Source organism: Lathamus discolor, chromosome Z, assembly GCF_037157495.1.
Source record: "Lathamus discolor isolate bLatDis1 chromosome Z, bLatDis1.hap1, whole genome shotgun sequence".
NCBI classification, from domain to species: Eukaryota; Metazoa; Chordata; class Aves; order Psittaciformes; family Psittacidae; genus Lathamus; species Lathamus discolor.
In genome coordinates, this window is record NC_088909.1 from 2,235,011 (window position 1) to 2,255,801 (window position 20,791).

At 65.0% G+C, this 20,791-nt stretch overlaps 4 protein-coding genes and 1 long non-coding RNA gene across 6 annotated transcripts; 3 read left to right on the forward strand and 2 right to left on the reverse strand.

Annotated features, from left to right (window-relative positions):
* Positions 1–23: 23 nt before the first annotated feature.
* LOC136006010 (uncharacterized) lies at positions 24–1,726 on the forward strand. The gene is made up of 2 exons (XR_010608943.1): positions 24–294; positions 1,195–1,726. It is a non-coding gene; the product is annotated as an uncharacterized LOC136006010 (long non-coding RNA).
* Positions 1,427–10,029, reverse strand: CDH1 (cadherin 1). The gene is made up of 16 exons (XM_065663914.1): positions 9,869–10,029; positions 9,680–9,794; positions 6,265–6,500; positions 6,026–6,157; positions 5,778–5,933; positions 5,562–5,706; positions 5,282–5,454; positions 4,763–4,891; positions 4,461–4,646; positions 4,128–4,372; positions 3,858–4,000; positions 3,498–3,722; positions 3,055–3,276; positions 2,838–2,968; positions 2,568–2,711; positions 1,427–2,438 (listed from the first exon to the last, which is right to left on the reverse strand). The coding sequence occupies exons 1-16, from the start codon at positions 9,929–9,931 to the stop codon at positions 2,226–2,228; spliced, it is 2,658 nt and encodes an 885-aa protein (XP_065519986.1). The 5' UTR covers positions 9,932–10,029; the 3' UTR covers positions 1,427–2,225.
* A 1,100-nt stretch (positions 10,030–11,129) lies between these two features.
* On the reverse strand, positions 11,130–17,114 carry LOC136006009 (B-cadherin-like). The gene is made up of 15 exons (XM_065663922.1): positions 16,916–17,114; positions 15,039–15,217; positions 14,856–14,963; positions 14,600–14,755; positions 14,384–14,528; positions 13,861–14,036; positions 13,648–13,776; positions 13,379–13,564; positions 13,060–13,304; positions 12,833–12,975; positions 12,416–12,640; positions 12,116–12,334; positions 11,906–12,036; positions 11,673–11,819; positions 11,130–11,566 (listed from the first exon to the last, which is right to left on the reverse strand). Exons 1-15 carry the CDS (start codon positions 17,040–17,042, stop codon positions 11,354–11,356), a joined length of 2,529 nt encoding a protein of 842 aa, XP_065519994.1. The 5' UTR covers positions 17,043–17,114; the 3' UTR covers positions 11,130–11,353.
* LOC136005363 (cadherin-1-like) lies at positions 17,041–18,871 on the forward strand. Its single transcript, XM_065662770.1, has 6 exons — positions 17,041–17,285; positions 17,781–17,880; positions 17,991–18,110; positions 18,203–18,358; positions 18,430–18,574; positions 18,648–18,871. The coding sequence occupies exons 1-6, from the start codon at positions 17,041–17,043 to the stop codon at positions 18,869–18,871; spliced, it is 990 nt and encodes a 329-aa protein (XP_065518842.1).
* Positions 18,872–19,166: 295 nt separating this feature from the next.
* On the forward strand, positions 19,167–20,783 carry LOC136006008 (5-hydroxyisourate hydrolase-like). Of its 2 annotated transcripts, none has more exons than XM_065663920.1 (4): positions 19,167–19,401; positions 20,048–20,190; positions 20,331–20,466; positions 20,632–20,783. In XM_065663920.1, the coding sequence occupies exons 1-4, from the start codon at positions 19,339–19,341 to the stop codon at positions 20,719–20,721; spliced, it is 432 nt and encodes a 143-aa protein (XP_065519992.1). In that variant the 5' UTR covers positions 19,167–19,338; the 3' UTR covers positions 20,722–20,783. The 2 variants fall into 2 exon arrangements, with proteins under 2 accessions (XP_065519992.1, XP_065519993.1); XM_065663921.1 differs by lacking the exon at positions 19,167–19,401 and adding an exon at positions 19,669–19,748.
* Positions 20,784–20,791: the final 8 nt, after the last annotated feature.

Sequence of the window (20,791 nt, forward strand, 5' to 3'; positions counted from 1 at the left end):
GGCCGGGGCCGGGGCCGGGGCCGGGGCCGGGGCCGGGGCCGGTGGTTCCGCTGCCGCCCGAGAGCAGCCCTGCCGTTGTCTGTGTGGGGAGGCGGTGGTGCGGGCCCCGTCCCTCCGCCCGCAGTGTCAGCAGCCAGTCAGTGAGGAGTTGTGTGGGGGCTCCCAGCCCAAGGTTCGTCCCTGTGCCAAGCGCAAGCTCCGGCTGCGTCCAGCAAAAGTTAACAGCTTCCAGAGAGAAAACAGCAACCCTGCGAGGGAAGGGCCCAGATGCGTGCTGTGGTGGAGATGTACAAGGTGAGGTCCCAGTTAGCACACAAGAGTTGGGTTGCCCCTTCAGTTCTGTCTGCACAGGGGTGGGTGCTCGGTGGTAGCCCCGCAGAGCTGCCACGGCCCGTCCGCCAGCTACACGTTTCAAACGGGGAAAAGCAGTGTTTTCCTTATATAAACCAGTACCTACAGCCGTTGGCGCTTGTCTGTTTAAAACCACGGTGCATGTTTCGCTATGTATGTTCTGTCAGCAAGGGTCTCACCTCGGGGTGTGACTTTTAGAATTACAATGAATCGCGTTCCTTGAGAGCACCGTTATCTTCAGTTTCTATGAGCTTTTCAGAATCGCTTCTGCCTTCCTCTTTCTGAAGTGACTTGTTACTCTTCTGGTCCAGATGGTTCACTGGTCGCTCTTCTACCTCTCCTCAAGGTGTGTGAGCTTGTGAGCAAACACTGATTCATCTTGCTACCCACAACTCTAAACTCCAGTTGCAAGGTTCTGCACACATACTCCTTTACCATACCTTAACTTTTTCACTGGTGGATAACAATGGGTGTTGGTGCCGGCTCTCAGGGTCAGTGGCCAGACCTACCTTTGGAACAAACAGGCTGTGTGCATGTTGCAAGGCACACAGAAGAGCAGCTCGCCTCCCCAGGAGCGTAATGAGGCAGGATGACTGCCACTGTATGCCGCGAAGCCTTTGAGCACCCCAGGGTGTGTTGCTCCCTTGTGTTTCCTCACAGGGCAGGGCCTCTGAAGGGTGGTCACAGCAATGCCGGGGCTGGACAAACATCAGCAATCTCTCACTCTTGCTAACAGCCTCCTCACCTCTGCTGTGTGCAGGTCATGGTGTCGGGCCAGTGCATGCAGCCACCACAGTAAGCACAAGCCTGGTTTTCATGCTCTGCCCTTCTCTTTTTCCCTAGGACTCCTCCACGAAAACTTGGTGCAAGGCAAGGCTGGGACCTGCTGTTGGTGGCCAGGCCCTGGTGATGAGAAAACACTCACTCGGGTATGGATACATCCCTCTTACACAGATTTGGGTGTTTTCTATCTGCCCTTTGGAGGCAGCAGTGGCCACAGCCACAGGGAAGAATGGCTCTCTGCACGCAGGCTGACCACCAAGCACAGCAAAGGCAGTGCAACCAGCAGAGCTGCTTTTGGTTTTCTTAAGACAATTTATTATTTCAATTTTATATAAAAACCGTACAATCAACACTAGACAACTGCTGGCTTCCCAGCCCACATTAGACCCTTTTCCCATGATAAAAAATACAAACAAGCTGAAACAGAATTCAGAATTTCAGTGAAGCCGGTTTGATTTCCAAAAGCGCCTTTCATTGCACAATAATTACACCTGGCATGACACAGCAGGAAATCATCATAATCTGGGATACAGAAAAATAGAAATCTGCCTGTATGTACTGTATCAAATATAAATCCCCCACGTATAGCGCATGACAGCGCATCTTTGGTCTGCATTTATGCATCACCTTGCCCTGCTCTGGCAGAGGCACGGTGCCAGGGTTGCCCCGCTTCTCCAGCACCAGCTTTGTGAGCTGAGCACAGTGGCAGGTTGGTGGTTGTGTCTGGGCAGGGAGCACGAGGTATTTTGGGTAGCGTCAGAGAAATCCTGTTTCCCCTGCAGCAAAGGGAGGGAGGCAGTGGGAGCCTGTCCCTGCTGGGGAAGAGGAGCTGACCCTGGTCCATGCAGCCAGGATGCGTAAGGGGCTGGATGGCTCCATGCCCTGTCTGGAGCTGAAGGGGGCAGGAAGTAAGGAAGATCCCCAAAAACAAGCCCTCCCTAGCCCTGGTGACCCTGCTATTCCCCTGCGCCGACTGAGGGGGACATGGACATCAGGCTGAGGAGTGTTGGAGGCAAAAACCAACATCAGTCTGGTGCGGTGAAATGAGGCACACTGCCTAGGCTGGGTGGCTGCCAGCCGGGCCAGGGGTCCTAGTCATCCTCCTCCCCACCGCCATACAGGTCCGCCAGCTTCTTGAAGCGGTTGCCCCACTCATTGAGGTAGTCGTAGTCCTGGTCACGGTCAGAAGAGGAGGAGTTGAGGGAGCTGAGCGAGGTGGCCTCAGAGCCGCTGCCCTCGTAGTCGAACACCAGCAGGGAGTCATACGGGGGGGCTGTGGGGTCCGTGTCGGCTGCCTTCAGGTTCTGGGTGAGGAGAGAAGAGGGATCAGTGCTCACATCCCCTGGGCTGGGGGTACCACAATGGTGCTGGCATGGATCAGTGGCTTCACCCCTCCAGTCCTTCATGGAGCACCGTGTGGGGCTGGGTCTCACCTCATCGATGAAGTTCCCAATCTCATCAGGATTTGCAGGACGAGGCCGGTACTGAGGGGCAGCCATCAGCGGGGGGGCCACATCATTGCGAATCACCTCAGGGCGGGCATCCAGGCCCCGGTGCAGCTGACTCAGGTCATAGTCCTATGTGGGGACGGAGCAGGGAGAACATGAGGAGACAATGCTCAAGGGATGCCATAGGCACCATTATGGGAAGGACCAAAGGTGCCACAGGGAGCCAGCAGGGCCAGCCTGGCACAGCCATCCCACCTGGTCCTCCTCTCCACCACCCTCCTCGTCATAGTGGTAGACATTGTCCCGCATGTCATCCTCAGGTGGGAGCAGTGGCTCCTTCACCACCTTCCTTCTCCTGGCAAAGAGCAGCAGCAGCAGCAGCAAAACTGCGAGCAGAAGGCACCGCATCAGTGTGGCAGGATGAGTGTGACCTGTTCCCATCCCCATCCTGTCCCCATCTCGCAGTACTCACTGAGCAGTGCCAGGATTCCCCCCAGGATGCCCAGGATGGCAGGGACGCCCAGCCCGCTGGCGATGTATGCTCGCCGCTCGCAGTTCTTCGCTGGCCCTTCACAGTCACAGACCTGAGCTTTAACCTGTGTCACCTGTGACTTGCTTTGGCCGTCAGTCAGCTTCAGATAGATGCTGTACTCCCCTGGCTCCAGCTCCTTCATCAGCTTCAGCACCAGCTGGTCTGGCAGCAGAGAGAGCAGATGGGCTCAGAGGTGCGCCCTCACTCCTTGGTTTGGGGACACTCTTTGGCACTGGTGCAGTCCCCCACCACAAACGACAACACCAGCTGTGCTTGGGGGGGAGCACAGAAAGCCAAGGGGGCCTGGCATGGGCCCTTGCTCGTCATCTCCCTACCACCCCACACCAGAAGCAGGCGGACAGGCCAGACCAGGCAGCACCTACCTTGTCCTTTTGGTGTGACGGTCCAGTTGGTGCTAGAGCCGTGCTCCAACGCTGCCTCAAAAGGGTAGGTGTTGGGCGGCAGGTCCTTGTCGATGATGGTCAGCGTCTGATCCTCAGGCTGCCGGCTGCAGACATCGAAGAGCCGGGGCTCTGGCATGGGCCCATTGTCGTTCACGTCCTGGAGAAGGAGGAGGAGCGTCCCCGTGCCAGTGGCATCTGGTGACCCTGCAGTGGTAACCTGGGGGTTAATGTGGCACCTGGGGAGGTGGTCCTAGCCCAGTCCCTGTCCCAGGAGCTGTGGTAGGACAAAAGTGGGTGTCAGCAGCCCTTTCTCCAAGGGCAAGGCAGGGTGCTCCTCACCACTATCCACAGCCAGGACGATGGCCTTGTAGGTGCTGTTAATGGCGTGCACCGACTCCCGGTCCAACGGCTGGGCCGCAGTGACAAAGCCATTCTCAGGGTCGATGGCAAGCCACCCTGCAGGGTCACTGCCCATCCGGTACCTAGGGCAAGAAGGGGACAGTGGGGGGGATGCTGTGAGGGGGAGGAAGGGGTGCATGGCACAGTGGGTACAGTGCAGCCCCTCGGGCACTGCATCACAGCTCCTGCCACCAACCTTCCTATACTTACGTGATTTTCTGCCTCTGATCCTTGTCAGGGTCCTGGGCTGTATAGGAGGTGACTTGGTGCCCCACCGGCAAGTCCTCCATCACCTCCACCCTCTTGACTGGGGGCACAAAGACAGGGGCTTCATTCACATCCCCAACCGTCACCAGGACGGTGGCAGAGGAGAGTGGCAGGGACACGGTGAAGGGGACAGCGTTTTCCACCGTCACCACGAGGTTGTACTGGTTCCTGGTCTCGTAATCCAGGCCCTGGTGGGGAGTAGCAGGAGAGAGGAGCTAAGCAGTGCTGGCGAAGAGGCGACAGGCACTGGGGTGGCTGCACGACAGCACAACCCACCTTGGCTGTTTTCAGGATGCCATCGTTGGTTCTGGGGTCGGTGGTGATGCTGAATTCACCATCCTGGTCCCCAGTCTTGATCTTGTAGACAGCTTGCCAGGCCGGGGAGCCTGGCATGTCCCGGTCTGTCACATGCAGCCGTGTCACCACCACCCCCACCTCGTTCTCATTCACTGTTCCTTGGTACTGCAAAAGAGGCAATGGGGAGGGTCAGCCCCATGGTCCCAGACACACTGGGGGGGAAGGACTTGTATCAAGATGGCCCAGGGAGGGCAGTGGCTCATGGGGGCCAGCTCAGGTACCATGGTGGGGTCAAAGACAGGAGCGTTATCATTGGCATCTGTGACTTCCACGATGGCGGTGGCAGTGTTGGTCAAGCCATTGCCCTCCTGGTCTGCAGCCTGGATGATCAGCGTGTAGTTGGGAGTGGTCTGCAAGCCAAAATCACCATGGTTAGGGCTGGGATGGGGTCTGGCATGTCCCTCTCTTCCAGGGGCATTGGCTACTGCTCTTCCACCCTTCTCCAGCCACCATGTTCACTGCCAGCACAGACACTCGTTGATGTCCCCACTGCTCACCCAAAGGGCTGGCAGTCCACCACTCCTGGGGCTCAGCAGAGACAGGGACCCCTCTAACACCCCTACTGCAGATCCCAATGAGCTTTTGGGGCTGCAGACACCCCTAGAGCAGCGGATAGTGCCCGAGGGATGGCAAGTCCTGAAAACAGGCAGACCCTGGATTTCCAGCACCCCCAACTCCCCGCAGCAAGTCCTATCACTGAGCTGCTGCACCATCCCCTGGGATGCAGCAAGGGTTCCTACCTCCCGGTCCAGCCCTGTGCCGATGACACTGATGATGCCCCTCTCCGGGTCAATGGTGAACATCTGCTGCGCACTCTTGGGCTCCTCACTGAGGATGGAGTAGCCAATGATGCCGTTGTTCACATTGATCGCATCATCTGCGTCTGTGGCGTTCACGGTCATCACAGATGTGCCTGGACACAAGGACAAGCAGGAGAGAGATGATTCATGGCACAAAACCCACTGGACATCACTACATGGTCCCAGCCATGGGGGCACCACCTTGCCAGCCCCCACGTACCCGGCTTTGCGTTCTCCTCGATGTAGCCAATGAAGACTTGCTTGGTGAAGACAGGCCGGTTGTCGTTCTGGTCCGTCACGGTGATGATGATCTCCATGGGGTCCTCCACAGGCTGCCCGTTGGCTGACACGGCGTGGGAGAAGAGCTGCGAGGGCACTGTCAGCTGCGCCCGGCCCCGGGACCGTCCCGTCCCCCCCGTCCTGGCCCCCCACTCACGACGTATTTGTCGATCTCCTCCCGGTCCAGCGGCTTCGTCACTTCCAGCCACCCCGTCTCCCGCTCAATGGTGAAGACCCCCACTGGGGGGGTGTCCGCCCCCTGCCCCGTGATGCTGTAGAAAACCTTGGTCTCCCTGTCCTTGTTGGATTTGATCTGGGGACGAGGCAGAGCACGTTTAGAGGGGGCCCGGCACCACGGGGGGGAACCCTCCCTGCTCCGTGCCCCATCCCTACGGGGCCACGTACCTGCACCAGCTTCTTGGGGAAGGGCCCCCGCTCGTTCTCGGGGCAGTTGATGGGAGGGATGACCCAGTCCCTCTTCTGCCGATGGAGCCCACGGCTGGGCTTGGGGAAGGTCAGCACATTGGTTGCTGTGTCCTGTGGGGAGAGTATCTAAGCTCGGTGCCAGCACCTTGCCAAGCTTCTGCATGCTCTGCTCTGGAGAGAGGGCCTGTGCTGACGCCGAGAGAGGGGCTGCACTTTACCTCCTGCTGCTCCTGGTCATGGTGGCGATGGTGATGGTGCCACCGCCTGCGCAGGGTCACTCTGGCCGAGTGCTTCTTGCCCGTAGCATCCCATGTGTGGACAGAGAAACTGATTTCCTGCCGCCGGAGGTGCAGGGGCCGGGTTGCGGAGACGACGCCATCCCTGCTCACCTTGAAGCGCGAGTCGTCTGAGAGGTATGGGGCACGCCGCTGCTCGCCGCAGTCCCCAAAGCTCACTGCGGACAGGAAGAGCGGGTGGGCATGGGGCTCCTGATGCTGCCCCGGGGAGCTGCTGAGGGCAGGTGGCAGAGCCAGAGGGCACACGATAGTGTGAGACAGGCACACACTACACAGCCATGGCACAGAGACATCCCCACACTTGCCATATCCGTGCCATGTGGCACAACCCCATGCATGGTGCATCTCTGCAGTGCAGCATGTCCCCAGTGTGGCATGTCACCCGTGCTGTGCCCCGAGCTGCTGCTATGGCTGCTTTTCAAGTAAAAACGGGGGCAGCACCCGTCCACTCGCAGTGACACGCAGTGCAGTGCACTGAAATCCAGCACCCTGGCACCCATCACCCAGCGCCCTGGCACCCAGCACGCCAGCAGCAGGGCTCTAGGGGCTGCCAGTGCTGACCCACAGGATTCTGCAGATAGATGAGTTATGGTGCCTCAGTGCCTGGGCACACATAAGGGTCCCTGGGCCCCGCATGGCCAGGGACCATGGCCACGTGCCTGCAGGAGGGACAACCCAGACTGCAACCAACTGCATGACGGGGTCATTAATCTGTGCACTAGGAAGGTGCCAGCCCCAGTGCACCGGTGGCACAGAGCAGCAGCTGGGGCACCCAACCTGCCTGGATACCCTTTGGTGACTCCAACACCGCTGACGGGGGGGCCCAGGGACTGCAGCACCCACCACAGGCCCAAGGCAGACACTGTCCTGACATCACCAGCTTGGCACCCTGCTCGGGTGCAGTACAGACCGGGACCAGCACATGGGGTCTGCAGGCAGTCCATGGGGAGGTACTGACCACGCCTGGGCCACCAGCAGCATCACATGAGCTGGGGCCACGCTGCTGGAGCTCCTGAACAAACACCCTTTGTCTGGGAGACGGTTGGTTTGAGCCAGCAGCATGGACCAGAGCCCTGCTGGTGTGGCCACGATCGGCCCCGGTCTGACCCACACCAGCAGCGCAGGAGGTGGGGTGGGACACGGCGCAGCACGCCCGAGCACAGCACGAGGCCAGCCTGAGGGCTTGCATCAGCCCACATGGAGCTGGGAAAACAGAGATGGGATGGAGGCGGGTTGGGAGTGATCACCGAGCCCTGGGCTGGGGGCTGAGCCAACACGGTGCCCCCAGCCCAGCCCGGGAGGACTGGGCGCTGCCAGCCCAGCCCGGCCCCATGGCAGGACCCCCGGCAATGGCTGCGGGACCGGTGCTGCCGGCTGGGCAGGAACGTGCCGGGGCAGGCCGGGTGCTGCCGCAGCACAGGCTGGTGGTGGCAGGGGGGGAGGAACTCCAGCACCCATGGGTGCAGACACAGGGCTTGGCACCGCGAGCTGCACCGTGCTGGATGGGAGCAGCGAATGGGCAGCGCTCAGCCCCCAGCCCCACATTGGGTGCAATGAGCGCTCAGTGCTCAGCCCCGCACCAGGTGGGTGCAGCGAGTTCTGTGTGCTCAGCACCCGCTCCCCCTCTTCCCACCCGGACACGTACAACCTGTTTTTCCAGCTCCTCAGTTGAAGGAAACCCGTCCTCAGCCCTCCCCGGGGCCCCCTCTCCTCGTTGGGAATGGTGGGGAGAGTGGTGAGGAGAGCTGGGGGGGGGGTGCTTCAGGGGGATCCCCCAGGTGGGACAGCCAAGCCCCGTGCTGACCAGGACAGGAGGATGAGACCCCACCGGGAGACGGGGAGCAGCGCAGTCCGCACCCCACGTCCCACAGCGTGTCACCAGGGCTGGGCACAGCCTGACTCACCGTTTGCACAAGCGCTGATGGGGAGGGAGCCGACAGCGGCGGGGGGGGGGGGCTCACGTCACCCGGCGGGGAGCTGGGGTGAAGGTGCTGGCACCCACTGACGTCACCCCAGTTTCACCCCGACTTCAGAGGGTCTCCCACCTGGGGCTGAGGTGGGGACGTCCCAGCCCCACCGCGTGGCTGCCCTAGAGACCCCCCTTCCCCACCCATCAAATCCAGCCACAGGGTCCCCATCGGCCCCCGCGCAGATGTTTGCTTCCCCAGCCCTAAGCCTGTCCAGACCTGTTGGAGTGAAAACACCGAAACACCACGCTCAACTCATCAAGCTAATTACAGGCCGCCTCATCAGCCGCCCTCGCGGCAGCCAGGCTCTGGAGTGCTGCATGGTGTGGGGGGTGCCATTGCTAAGCTCCCACCGTGCCCAGTTACCCTCATGGCCAGGTATTACCCGGCTGGACCATGGCCCATCCAGGCAGACATCCCCTCCGCTCCCCCCACACTCTGTGTCTCCAGCCAGGACCTGAAACTGGAAGTTCTGAGATGGGGAATTTCCAGCAGGTCCTGGTTTCTAGAGACCAGCCCTGACGCCAAGGCCATGGGGCTGCCTGTCACCCTGGTACCGGGCACAGGCTGCTTTAGCTTCGTTAATGATCAGTCACAAAGCTAACAAAGGGCAATTCCTGCCGTGTGGGGCAGGGTTCAGCTCCTGGCTGCACACTGCAGCCAGGCAAAGCCCGTCTGGAACCAGGGGTGCGTTTGGAAGCCCCAAAAGCCATTCATAAGCACAGATAGCGACGGCCCCAACGCTGCTCTGGGAGCCTGAGACCCCCATCCACTGTGCAGCCCCCCAGCACTCATGGATCGCGGGTGGGGATGTGCAGGATACACAAAGCGGGTCCCCAACACCCGCTTCCCCGGGCACCATTTCCCTGGTGCCTCCCTGCACGCCGAGCGCCAGCAGCACCGGGCTTAGTGCGTTCACCCCATGGGCCCCGGATGCCGGGACCCTGCGGCTGAAGCAGGACGGGCGCCGTCGAGGCTCCACGCCCCGGCTGCCGGCACCGACGGGTCCGCACCGCCTGAGTCAGCGCCGCCCGCGCCGGCGCACCCCGGGGAGAGGCTCCTGCGGACCCCCCCATGGCGGCGGCGGCATCGGGGGACCTCGCACGGGCACGCACGGCCACGGCTCCGTCCCGGTGCTATGTGCGGCGGAGCGCAGCCAGCCTGTCCCCGCCGCCACGGCGCCGTCCCCACACCCGCTCACGAAGCCAGCCAGTGCCTGTGCCGACTGTCAAGGCCGCACTCCCCAGGCACACTTCTTACCCCACTGCCAACCCCCGTAGGACGGACCCATCGCGCCCCGCGGCTTCAACCCCGTCCCCACGGCCATCCCCGTGCTAGCACCCACCCCGTCCCCTCAGCTCCCTCCTTACCTCGCCCCAGCGCCCGTCCGGCCGCCACGCTGTCCCGCGGCACGGCGAGGGCAAAGGTGCCCGCGGTGAAGCCGGGCTCGCAGGACGGAGCCCGCTCGCACAGCCGGTGGCCAACCTGCCCGGAGAGAGCCGTCAGTGCCGGGCAGGGTCCCGCCGCCCCGGGCAGGGCCCCGCGGTCCCGTTCCTCACCTGGAGCAGGAGCAGGAGTAGGAGCAGACAGACTGGGGCCGCGCAGCCCCCCCGCCGCCCCATAGCTGGGTACCGGAGCGGTGCCGGAGGAGATGCGTCCACCGCGGAGCCGCAGGTGAATCCGGTCCTGCCGCGCACTGCCCGCCTTTGCCCCCACACAACGACGGGGCACCGCCCAGCCCCGCCCCGTCCCGTCCGTTCCGTTCCGTCCCGAGGGAGGCGGTGCCGTCCGCCCCCGGCACCCCAGAGCCTCCGCCCCAGCTGCGCAGCCGTCGGGAGCTCCGCGGGTGCCAGACCAGGGCCAGGGGGGCCCGCGGCTGGTCGGGAGGGGGGGGACACAAGATGCCCCTGGGGACTCTGTCAGAGGTGGGACCCCCACCAGCCCCTGCCCGAGTACGGCAGCAAAGGCCTTGCCCCCATCCATCAGTGGAGTTACTCGCGGTAGCCCCGTGGCCAGCAAAGTCAGGGTACCGCCAGGGCAGGGAGCCCAGGAGAGTGGCAAGGAGCTGTTGGGGTGAGTCCAGAGATGCTGCGAGGGCTGGAGCAGCTCTGCCCTGGAGCCAGGCTGAGGGAGCTGGGCTGGGGCAGCCTGGAGAAGAGAAGGCTCCTGAAGGGGAGACCTGAGAGCAGCTCCAGTGCCTGAAGGGGCTGCAGGGAACCTGGAGAGGGGCTTGGGACAAGGGCCTGTAGGGACAGGCCAAGGGGAATGGCTTGAACCTGCCCGAGGGGAGACTGAGCTGAGCTCTTAGGCAGAAGCTCTACCCTGGGAGGGTGCTGAGGCGCTGGCACAGGGTGCCCAGAGAAGCTGTGGCTGCCCCATCCCTGGCAGTGCTCAAGGCCAGGTTGGACACAGGGGTTGGAGCAAGCTGCTCCAGTGGAAGGGGTCCCTGCCCGTGGCAGGGGTTGGAACTGGATGGGCTTTAAGGTCCCTTCCAACACAAACCAGTCTGATTCTGTGATTTGGCACTGCGGATGCTCACTACCACCAGTGCTGCTGCCACAGGCACGGGTGCCCTGCCTGCACTCACCTGCACAAACACTGCACCCCGTGGGGAAAAAGTGTTGGGGGAACCCCTGCTGTTGGAGGGTCCATGGGCAAAGCCCCTCCACCATGGGTGACACTGCAGCTATGCCTGAGGGTACCGTGCTGGGGCTGGGAGCAGCCAGACACTGCTGTGGGTAGAGAGATGGGGCTGGGGGGCTGCAGTGGGGTGAGGTCAGCAGCATCCCCAGGGCACAAAGGCAGGCAGAGGCTGTAGCGTCTAAAAAACCAACTCATCCTTTATTAAAACTTACACCGGTACCCGCTCACCTCGCCCGTGTCATCACACTACTTTTATTTCATACATTTACAAAAAAATAACCAATACAGGAGAGGAAGGTGAAGGGGCTGCCAGTGAGGCAGGGGCACAGTGGGAGGGGGCAGCCCCAAGGCACAAGGGCAATGGTAAGGCATGGGGCAGGGGGGCAGTGGGGCCAGGGGTCCTAGTCATCCTCCTCCCCACCGCCATACAGGTCCGCCAGCTTCTTGAAGCGGTTGCCCCACTCATTGAGGTAGTCGTAGTCCTGGTCACGGTCAGAAGAGGAGGAGTTGAGGGAGCTGAGCGAGGTGGCCTCAGAGCCGCTGCCCTCGTAGTCGAACACCAGCAGGGAGTCATACGGGGGGGCTGTGGGGTCTGTGTCGGCTGCCTTCAGGTTCTGGGTGAGGAGAGAAGAGGGATCAGTGCCCACATCCCCTGGGCTGGGGGTACCCCGACGGTGCCAAACCGCTTCATCCCCGCCAGGTCCCGGGGCTGGGTCTCACCTCATCGATGAAGGTGCCGATGTCGTCGGGGTTGGCGGGACGGGGCCGGTACTGGGGGGCTGGGAGGAGAGTGGGGGCCACGTCGTTGCGGAGCAGCACCTCGGGGCGGGCATCCAGGCCCCGGTGCAGCTGCCGCAGGTCATAGTCCTGTGGGGACACACATGATGGAGAGGGACAGGATCAGGCTGCCTGCACCGACACCGGTTCCCCCTGTCCGCCCCCAGCACACACACCTGATCCTCCTCCCCGCCGCCCTCCTCCCCATAGTAAAAGACATTGTCCCGTGTGTCGTCCTCAGGCAGCAGCAGCGGCTCCTTCACCACCTTCCTCCTCCTCACGAAGAGCAGCAGCAGCAGCAGGATGACTGGGAGGGAGCAGCACAGTCAGTGGGGACACGTCCGTCCCCCCATGGTACATGCAGCCCCACAGCACCCCCAACTCACGCAGCAAGGCCAGGAGAGCGCCCAGGGCAGCGAGGACAAAGGGCAGGCTGGTGGCAGCCTGTGCTTTCTGGGGACAGCTCTGCGTCGGCCCCTCGCAGTCGCAGACGCGCGCAGTGACCACGGTGAGCTGGGCTTTGCCCGGCTGGTCGAGCAGCCGCAGGTACACGCTGTAGACATCCGGCTGCAGCGGTGCCACCAGCCGCAGGGTGACCGTGTCACCTGCGTGGAGATGGGTGTCTCGTGGGGGGACGCACCGGTCACAGCACCGCCTCCCCCGTGCTGAACAGCCCCTGGCATTACCTTCATCACCGACCGCCACGTCCCAGCTGTCCCCGGAGCCGTGGATGAGCTCGGCGCGAAAGGGGCCGGTGTTGGGGGGCAGGTCCCTGTCGGTGACGGTGAGCACGTGCGGTTGGGGGCTGCGGTTGCAGACGGTGATGTCCCGGGGCTCAGCCTCGGGGCCGTTGTCGTTCACATCGAGCAGGGTGAGGAGCAAGGTGCCCGTGCCCGTGGCAGGCGGGGAGCCTGCGGCGAGGAGCAACGCTGGAGGGGGGGATCCCCAATACCGGCACCCTCATGGGGATGGGGATGCCCCGAGCAACGGTGGGGACAGGCAGCCCCCAGCACCGCTCCATGCCGGAGCCAGGATGCCTGGTGATGGCAGCACGTGTCCCTCATGAGGAGGAGGGAGAACAAGGGCCCCTTTCACAGCCTCACCATCGTCAGTGGCCAACAGCACAGCGGTGTAGGTGCTGTTCTTGACAAAGGGGGACTCGCGGTCCAGGTGGCCCTGTGCCGTCACGAGGCCGGTCTCGGGGTGCACGGCCAGCCAGCCCGCGGGGTCGTGCGACACCAGGTACCTGAGGGGCAGAGGGGAGCTGGTGCCGCTGCAGGGGATAGCGGGGACCCCTCTAGAGCCTGACCCTAACCCCTGCCCCGCTCACTTGATCCTCTGCCCCTGCCCCTTGTCGGGGTCCTGGGCCGTGCAGGAGGCGAGGCTCTGCCCCGGCGGCACATCCTCCGGCACCCACGCGAGCTGCACCGGCGGCTCGAACACAGGAGCCTCATTGACGTCCTCCACGTTGACCGTCACTGTGGCGGTGGCCACTGGCAGCTTCACGGTGAAGGGGCCCTCATTGGTCACGGCCACTTGGAGCACAAACTGTTTCCTGGCCTCGTAATCCAGACCCTGTGAGAGAGAGAGAGGCCGGGCAGTTCCCTGCGGCGGGCAGCAATGGGGGACATGGGGACACACGCACGCACCTTGGCAGTGCGCAGGATGCCTTCGTTGCTGGCGGGGTCAGTGGTGATGGCGAAGGCACCTCCCTCGTTGCCACGCAGGATGGAGTATACGGCTCGCCACGCCGCCGTGCCTGGCTCGTCCAGGTCGGTGCTCACCAGCCGGGCCACCTCCCACCCGGCCTCATTCTCCGGCGCAGCCGCCTCGTACTGCGGGTCAGGGGCAGCGTCAGTGCCACAGAGTGGTGGGCACCGGGACAGTGCTCCCATGAAGGCTCTGGACCTGGTGTTACCGTTTTGGGGTCGAACTCAGGGGCATTGTCATTGACATCCGCGATCTCGATCACCGCCAGTGCCGTCGTGGTCAGCCCCTCGCCATCCAGGTCAGCCGCCTGCACGGTCAGCGTGTACTCCCGCACGCGCTGCAGGGGGTGGACAGACAGACGGACGCTGTGAGCCCTGCCTGGGGCCGGGGCTGCCCCCCCCGGTGGTGCTGCGGAGCCCACCTCCCGGTCCAGGCCGCTGGCGATGACTCTCAGGGTGCCGGTGGCGCGGTTGACGGTGAACATGTGGGGATGGGGCTCCCGCGGCTCCTGGCTGAGGATGGAGTAGGCAATGACACCGTTGTAGGTCTCCACTGCATCGTCCGCATCCGTAGCAGTCACCTGCATCACGGAGGTGCCTGGGAACAAGGGTGTCCAGTGAGTGCGGTGAGTAATGGGTCTAAACTTAACCAGGGGCAGTTCAGGTTGGATACAAGGCAGAAGCCCTTCCCTGTGAGGGTGCTGAGGCACTGGCACAGGGTGCCCAGAGAAGCTGTGGCTGCCCCATCCCTGGCAGTACTCAAGGTCAGAGCCTTGGGCACATGATCTGGTGTGAGGCATCCCTGCCCGCAGCAGGGGTTGGAACTGCGTGATGTTAAGGTCCTTCCGACCCAAACCATTCTGTGTTTCTATGATGGCGCCAGGGCATTCCTCAGGGGATGTGGCTGGCAGGAGGCAGAGCTTCCCCACGGCACAGGATCCCTACCTGGCAAAGCACCCTCCAGCACCGAGCCCCTGAAGACCTCCTGCGTGAACTGGGGCTTGTTGTCGTTCTGGTCCGTCACCGTGATTATGATCTCCATTGGCTCCTCCACCGGTTTGCCATTCTCAGACACAGCATGGGAGAAGAGCTGTGGGCAGTGGGGTGAGCGTGGGGAGCAGCGCGGCCCCTGACCCCCAGCGTCCCCCGGCAGGGACCTACGTGGTACTTGTCAATGTGCTCCCGGTCCAGCGGCTGCGTCACCTTCATCCAGCCTGACTCCTTCTCAATGGTGAAGATGCCCTCAGGGGGGGCATCCGCCCCCTGCCCCGTGATGCTGTAGAAGATCTTGGTGTCTCTGTCCCGGTTGGATTTGATCTGCGAGGAGACGTGAGGAGGCTCAGTACCCCCTGCCCTCGCTGCCAGCCCCGATGTAGCTGTGATGGACCCCTCCCCAGCACCCAGAACCCCTCCATACCTGAACCAGCTTTTTGGGGAAGGGGCCCCTCTCATTCTCAGGAACCTTGATGGGGGGGATCACCCAGTCCCTCTTCTGCCTCCTGGGAGCAGTGCGAGCCCCGAGGAACTGCAGGATGCAGGGAGGAAGATGAGGGTGCATCCAGACGGGGGGGGCAGAGGGTGGGGGACAGGCAGGCATTACCTGTGGGGAGCGCCTGTTCCACACGGGAACTGCAGCAGGGTCCGGCTGGACGGCAGCACCTCGGGGGGGAGCAGAGAGCTCCCTGCCCGCCCCCAGCAGCTGCACGGAGCCCCTGTCCTCCTGCACCCCAACATCGGGTTCCTTGGTCCCGTACGGCCCCACGCAGGCTCCACAGCTCCCTGGAAGAGAGCAGGGGTCACGGTGGCTGGGGAGAAGCCTGCCCCGTGTCCCCCCCAGCGGGCTCCGTGCTCCCCGCAGCCCCCCGAGGCGGATCAGCCGGATCAGGCAGGGGATGCCGGGAGCGCGGCGCAGGTTTCGGTGGAGGTTTCGGCTTTGTTTTGTAGATGACGGGAAATTCCTGGGCAGGCAGAGCCCTGCCCTGCCCCCCCCCCCACCCGGCACCCCCTCGGGGCTCCCAGCCCCCCATGGCCACGAACAAGGGGCACAGCTCGCCCCCAACCACCACCACCACCCCCCCATCACCCAGGACCGGGCTGCATCCCCAGCGCTGGATACGGCCCAGCACCTGCACCCAGGCCGGAGGCAGGATTAGGGGATTAGCAGAGCTAAAGCAGCTCCGGAGGCTGAGCGGCCGGGAGGGGATGGAGAGCAGAGCTTGGGGGGGGGGGGGACGGACGACGACTGCGGGGCAAGGAGAGCCGTGCCCCACGGCTGCCCCACACCGGAGCGGGGAGCGAGCCCCGGGGACACGGTGGGGCCCCTCGCTCCCACGCGGTGTCCAGCAGCCGTGCCCGGAGGGCAGCGCTGTGGGCTCCTCCCTGCCGTGATGGCCGCGATAGTGGGGCAGGAAGGGCCACAGACACCCCGGGCAGCGGGACTGGGTGATGAGGAGCCCGGAGGAGCCCCGGTCCCCAGTTATGCCACTGGTTCGTGGCACAGCGGGGTCGGGGCCCGCAGCCTTGTTCTTGCCCCCCTCGGGGGTCTGGACAGCATCGTGCGCTCGGGGTCCCTCCATGCAGAGCCCGCACGGCACCGTGCCCGCTCCGCACAGCAGTGGAGCCGGACGGCCGGTGCCTGGGCCACGTCCTGCCCACAGAGGGGTTTCGCCACGGTGCAGCCGGACCCCAGCCCCTGCCCGATCGCAGCCCCGCTCCCGGCAGGAGCTTGGCTGAAGGGAGCGGGATGTGGTGTCCACACCAAGCGAAGGTCAGGGCCAATCCCTCCCTGGCAGGGCGAGAGCACTTTCCGCCAGGGAGGGCTTTAAGTGCTTCGCAGCCATTAGGCGAGGAGGGCTTTTAGTGCTCCGCTGGCTCCGACCGCGGTTCCAGAGCAGCCCCGCTCCCCCGGGATGCCGAAGCGGCCGAACAGCCCCAGGCAACCGGCCAAAGGCCGGCGGCTCTGAGCCCCTGCCCAGCCTCGGGCCGGGCGAACCCCGCAGCCCTCGGTGCCCGCTCCTGCCCGCTGCCAGAGACGGGCGGCCCCGGGGCACCCATCCCCATCGCCAGCCCGGCGCCGGGCGCTCACCCTGCGGGGACCCGGCCCTGCCCGGCGGATGCCCCGCAGCTGCACCAGAAGCGCCAGCGCTGGCACCAGCCGCCGCCAGCCCCGGTGGGGCCAGACGCGCTGACGGGGCACCAACAGCCCCACGGCTCAGCCCCACACCACGGGGACCCCCGGGGGTCGCACACCCTGGGCAGCACCGGTACCCTCCCCAGAAGCACCGACCCCGTGGCCTGGGGCGCGCAGCTCCCCCCCAGCGCCGGCCTCACAAGCCGAGGGCCCTGCGGGACCGACACAGCAGCGAGGTGGGGCCCCGCTGCACCCCCCCTCGGCCCGAAGTCCAGATCCCGGTCCCAGCCCGTTCCCCGCTCACCCCGAGGGTCCAGGTGGAGCCGTTCCCCGACGGCGCCGCTTACCTGGTGCCTGGAGCTGCCTGCGGCGCAGCCCCGGTGGGGCGCACGGCGGGGCCGCAGGCAGGAGCGCCGGGAGGAGGAAGAGGAGGGTGATGAAGAGCGGGCAGAGCCCGCAGCGCGGCTCCCGCATGGCCCGTCCGCCGCCGCCGCCGCCGCCGCTCCGATCTCCGCCCGCCGCGCTCCGCCCCGCCCGCTCCAACGCGCCCCTCCAGGTGAGGCGGCGGCCGCGCAGGTACCGCCCCTGCCCGGTGCCGCTGTGCCCCCCCGAGCCGCTGTGCCCCGAAACCTCCGCCAGCCCCGTAGGCACCGCCCCGGCATCCCGGTACCTCCGGACGCCTTCCGGGTACCGCCGAGCGCTGCCGCTACGTCCCCGGTACCCCCGGGCACTGTCGGTCACTGCCCCCGCAAATCCCCCCGGCCCCAGTGCGGCCCGGGCTGCAGCTCTTGGGCCCCCCCCTCTCCCGGGACCTCGGCACCCTGCGGCGGGGGCTGCCCCACTCTGCGGGGGGAGCAGGGGGCTTACCCCCCCCCGCGGGGGTCCCGTCGGGCACCGCTGCAGCGTTGCCCTCTCCCCTCACCTCCGAGCACTGCCCGAGAGGGGGCTCAGAGCCTCGGGTGCCTTTGGGTGCCCCGAGGGAAGGGGGATCCCGACGGGACCATGTGTGCGCCCCAGCCATGCTGGGCCGGGGGGGGGGGGTCCTGTGCCACCCATGGGCAGTGCCCACGGGTGTCCCGGGCTCCATCAACCCCCAGCCCGGAGCAGCACCGTGCGTGCTGTGCCCCCGATAGGTCCCTCCTGAGCCCGCTCCAGGGCTGGCAGGGGCCCATGGCCTCCAGCACCCAGGGGCTGTCTCCCGGCTTTCCCCAGAGGGCTCGGCCAAGGTCGTGGCCGGCTGCAGGGAAGGTCCAGAGCCAGCACCGCGGCAGCCATGAGGCCCAGCACCTTCACCCTCCTCCTCCTGCCGCTGGTAGGACTGTCCCGGTGGGGCCTTGGGGGCAGGAGGGGAACAGGAAAAGCCACCCCCCCACCCCTGGGCATTGCTCTGTGCCCCCCTCAGCCCTGCTGTCTGTCCTGCAGGGTGTGCTGACCTTCCCCAAGCCCGGCCGTGGGCTCCATCGGCAGAAGAGGGACTGGGTCATCCCTCCCATCAACTGCCCCGAGAACGAGCGGGGGCCCTTCCCCAAGAAGCTGGTGCAGGTACGTGGCCCCGTAGGGATGGGGCACGGGGCAGGGAGGGTTCCCCCCCGTGGTGCCGGGCCCCCTCTAAACGCGCTCTGCCTCGTCCCCAGATCAAATCCAACAAGGACAGGGAGACCAAGGTTTTCTACAGCATCACGGGGCAGGGGGCGGACACCCCCCCCGTGGGGGTCTTCACCATCGAGCGGGAGACGGGGTGGCTGGAAGTGACGAAGCCGCTGGACCGGGAGGAGATCGACAAATACGTCGTGAGTGGGGGGCCGGGACGGGGGGGACGGGACGGTCCCGGGGCCGGGCGCAGCTGACAGTGCCCTCGCAGCTCTTCTCCCACGCCGTGTCAGCCAACGGGCAGCCTGTGGAGGACCCCATGGAGATCATCATCACCGTGACGGACCAGAACGACAACCGGCCCGTCTTCACCGAGGAGGTGTCTCGGGGGCCCGTGCTGCAGGGGGCTGAGCCAGGTTAGCCAGGTGCCACGGAGCAGGAGGCAGTGAGGGGCTGCAGGAGATGTCACCAATAACTACCTGCTCCCAGGCACCGCCATGCTGTGGGGTCTGGCTACCAACGCGGATGTCACAGTGAGCACCCGTAACAGGGTTGTGGTCTACTCCATCCTGCACCAGACACCAACCCAGCCCCAGATGTTTTCCATCAGTAGCAGCACTGGGGTGATCTCTGTGGCTGCGGCAGGGCTGCTGTCACACGTGAGCCCTGGGTACATCCTGCTGCCCCCCCAGCCCGGCTGCCACCACATTTAGGGGGGTGACCCAGACTCTTGCTGCAGGCGGTCCCCAAATACACCCTGGAGATCCCAGCGGCTGACATGGAAGGTCCTGGTCTGCAGGCCACTGCCACCACCCTCATCACAGTGCAGGTGAGGCGCTGAGCCCACCCCGGTGCAGTTGGGCAGGTTTAGATCATGGTGATGATGGCACTGGGTCACGGCAGCTCCATGTACCCGGCTGGCACCGCACTGGGCTCTTTCCAAGGCTGGGGCTGCTCCTGGCTCCTCCTTGCCAGGCTCTGGTCCACCAGCCCCGGGGCTGCGGTGCTGCGGAGCGTGGGTGCCGGTGGGGCTCCGGGGTGCACCTCCCAGGGGAAGCCACCTGCACTGGCTCGGCCCAGCCAGGGAGGAGCGCCCAGTCCTGCGCTGGGGCAGCAGCATCCAGCCCCAGCAGCTCCGTGCGGAGAGGCCGCGGTGCCGGGACGGGTGCTCTGTGCAGGGATGGCGTCCTGCAGAGTGCCACCGGCTGCGGGGCCCTGGCTGAGCAGGATGGGGGACAGCCAGGTAAGCAGCCGGGTACCCCTGCTCACCTTCGTGCCCCTCCAGCATCCCTGCTCCACCCAGCAGCCAAGGCCTGCAGCTGGGAAGGCAGCGGAGCTGGGGCTGCTCCAGGCAGGCAGCCCCCGGGACGTGCTCCCACCCTGCCAGCACAACCCGGGGGGGGTCCCAGAGGGGAACGGGCCCGGGAGCCCCCAGCACCACGGCCCCCGGCAGCTCCTGAGTGCCTGCAGGGTTAACGTCCGCCTGCCTGTGACGTTGCAGGCAGGGAAGGCAACCGGGACACGGGGCTGCCGGGACACGGGGCCGCTTTCTCCCTGCTGCTGCTGCCGTGCCGCGGCCCACCGGGACGGGTGGGTGAATGGGGAGGCCGGCGCTGCCCCAGGCAGGACCCTGGCAGGCACCCACAGTGCAGAGCTGAGCCCCACGGCACGGGAAGGATGTGGGCACCCGCGTCTGGGCCCTGGGGCGCAGCAGGGATCTGCGGCTGTGCTGAGCCAGCCCTGACTGCACAGCCACCGGCTCATGGGCTGCAGGGAGGGGGCACAGAGGCAGCTGGACCAGGGCCCCCCCGGATTGTGGCCGGGGGGACACCAAGAGGCAGAAGGTGGTGCCAGGACACGTCCCAGCCCTGCTTACCCTTCTACCCCAGGCCAAAGGCATGTCCGAGGCGCTGAACGGCTCCCTGACCACACACGTGCTGAACACGGCCACGGGGCTGCCGGCCGCCGGGCTTGCCCTCAGCCTGGCCGTGATGCAGGAGCCAGGCCCGCGGTGGATGGAGCTGCTGCAGAGGTAGGAGAGCAGCAACATGGGCATAGGGTGCTGCTGCCTGGCCCCATGAGCCCGCAGACCGCTCAGCCCTCACACCAGGGCTGCCGGTGGTCCTCTGGTGATGGACAGCACTGCGGCAGGGCTCTCTGCTTCCCCTTCAGGTGCACGGATGAGGATGGCCGCTGCCAGCCCCTCCTGGCTCCAGGGCAGGCCAAGGCTGGCACCTACAAGCTGCACTTTGAGACTGCAGCATACTGGCAGCGCCTGGGGCACGAGAGCTTCTACCCCTTTGTGGAGGTACAGAGTGGAGGGAGCAAGAGACAGGGGTCTGGGTGCTGTGACTGAAGCTGCAGGGTCCATGTGCTGTGGCCAGGCTTGCAGGAGCATCACACATGCTCCAAGCACCCCAGCTGAGCCCCAGCATGGAGATTCCAGCTGCTGCCTCCTCACTCTCCCCTCCAGGTTGTCTTCACCATCACAGACCCAGCCAAGAAGCTGCACATCCCACTGCTGATCAGTCCCTACTCCTACACAACGTACCGGGGTAGTTAGGGGACAGGCACGGCCTTCCTCCCTCAGGGACACAGGTCACTGGGGGGGGGGGAATTATGCCACCAACACC

Excerpts from the sequence above, each read along its gene's own strand:
- CDH1 (XM_065663914.1), bottom strand. The coding sequence starts at position 9,931 with ATGGGGCGGCGGGGGGGCTGCGCGGCCCCAGTCTGTCTGCTCCTACTC. Across the intron at positions 5,707-5,777 it reads AGGAGATCGACAAATACGTC|CTCTTCTCCCACGCCGTGTC; the intron begins GTGAGTGGGGGG and ends GTGCCCTCGCAG. Across the intron at positions 2,439-2,567 it reads TTGGGAACTTCATCGATGAG|AACCTGAAGGCAGCCGACAC; the intron begins GTGAGACCCAGC and ends CTCCTCACCCAG.
- LOC136005363 (XM_065662770.1), top strand. The coding sequence starts at position 17,041 with ATGGCCCGTCCGCCGCCGCCGCCGCCGCCGCTCCGATCTCCGCCCGCC. Across the intron at positions 17,286-17,780 it reads GCGCTGCCGCTACGTCCCCG|AGGGCTCGGCCAAGGTCGTG; the intron begins GTACCCCCGGGC and ends GGCTTTCCCCAG. Across the intron at positions 18,359-18,429 it reads AGGAGATCGACAAATACGTC|CTCTTCTCCCACGCCGTGTC; the intron begins GTGAGTGGGGGG and ends GTGCCCTCGCAG.
- LOC136006009 (XM_065663922.1), bottom strand. The coding sequence starts at position 17,042 with ATGCGGGAGCCGCGCTGCGGGCTCTGCCCGCTCTTCATCACCCTCCTC. Across the intron at positions 12,976-13,059 it reads GGGCAGGGGCAGAGGATCAA|GTACCTGGTGTCGCACGACC; the intron begins GTGAGCGGGGCA and ends TCTGCCCCTCAG. Across the intron at positions 12,641-12,832 it reads GCTGTTGGCCACTGACGATG|GCTCCCCGCCTGCCACGGGC; the intron begins GTGAGGCTGTGA and ends TCCTCGCCGCAG.
- LOC136006008 (XM_065663920.1), top strand. The coding sequence starts at position 19,339 with ATGGCGTCCTGCAGAGTGCCACCGGCTGCGGGGCCCTGGCTGAGCAGG. Across the intron at positions 19,402-20,047 it reads GCAGGATGGGGGACAGCCAG|GCCAAAGGCATGTCCGAGGC; the intron begins GTAAGCAGCCGG and ends CTTCTACCCCAG. Across the intron at positions 20,467-20,631 it reads GCTTCTACCCCTTTGTGGAG|GTTGTCTTCACCATCACAGA; the intron begins GTACAGAGTGGA and ends TCTCCCCTCCAG.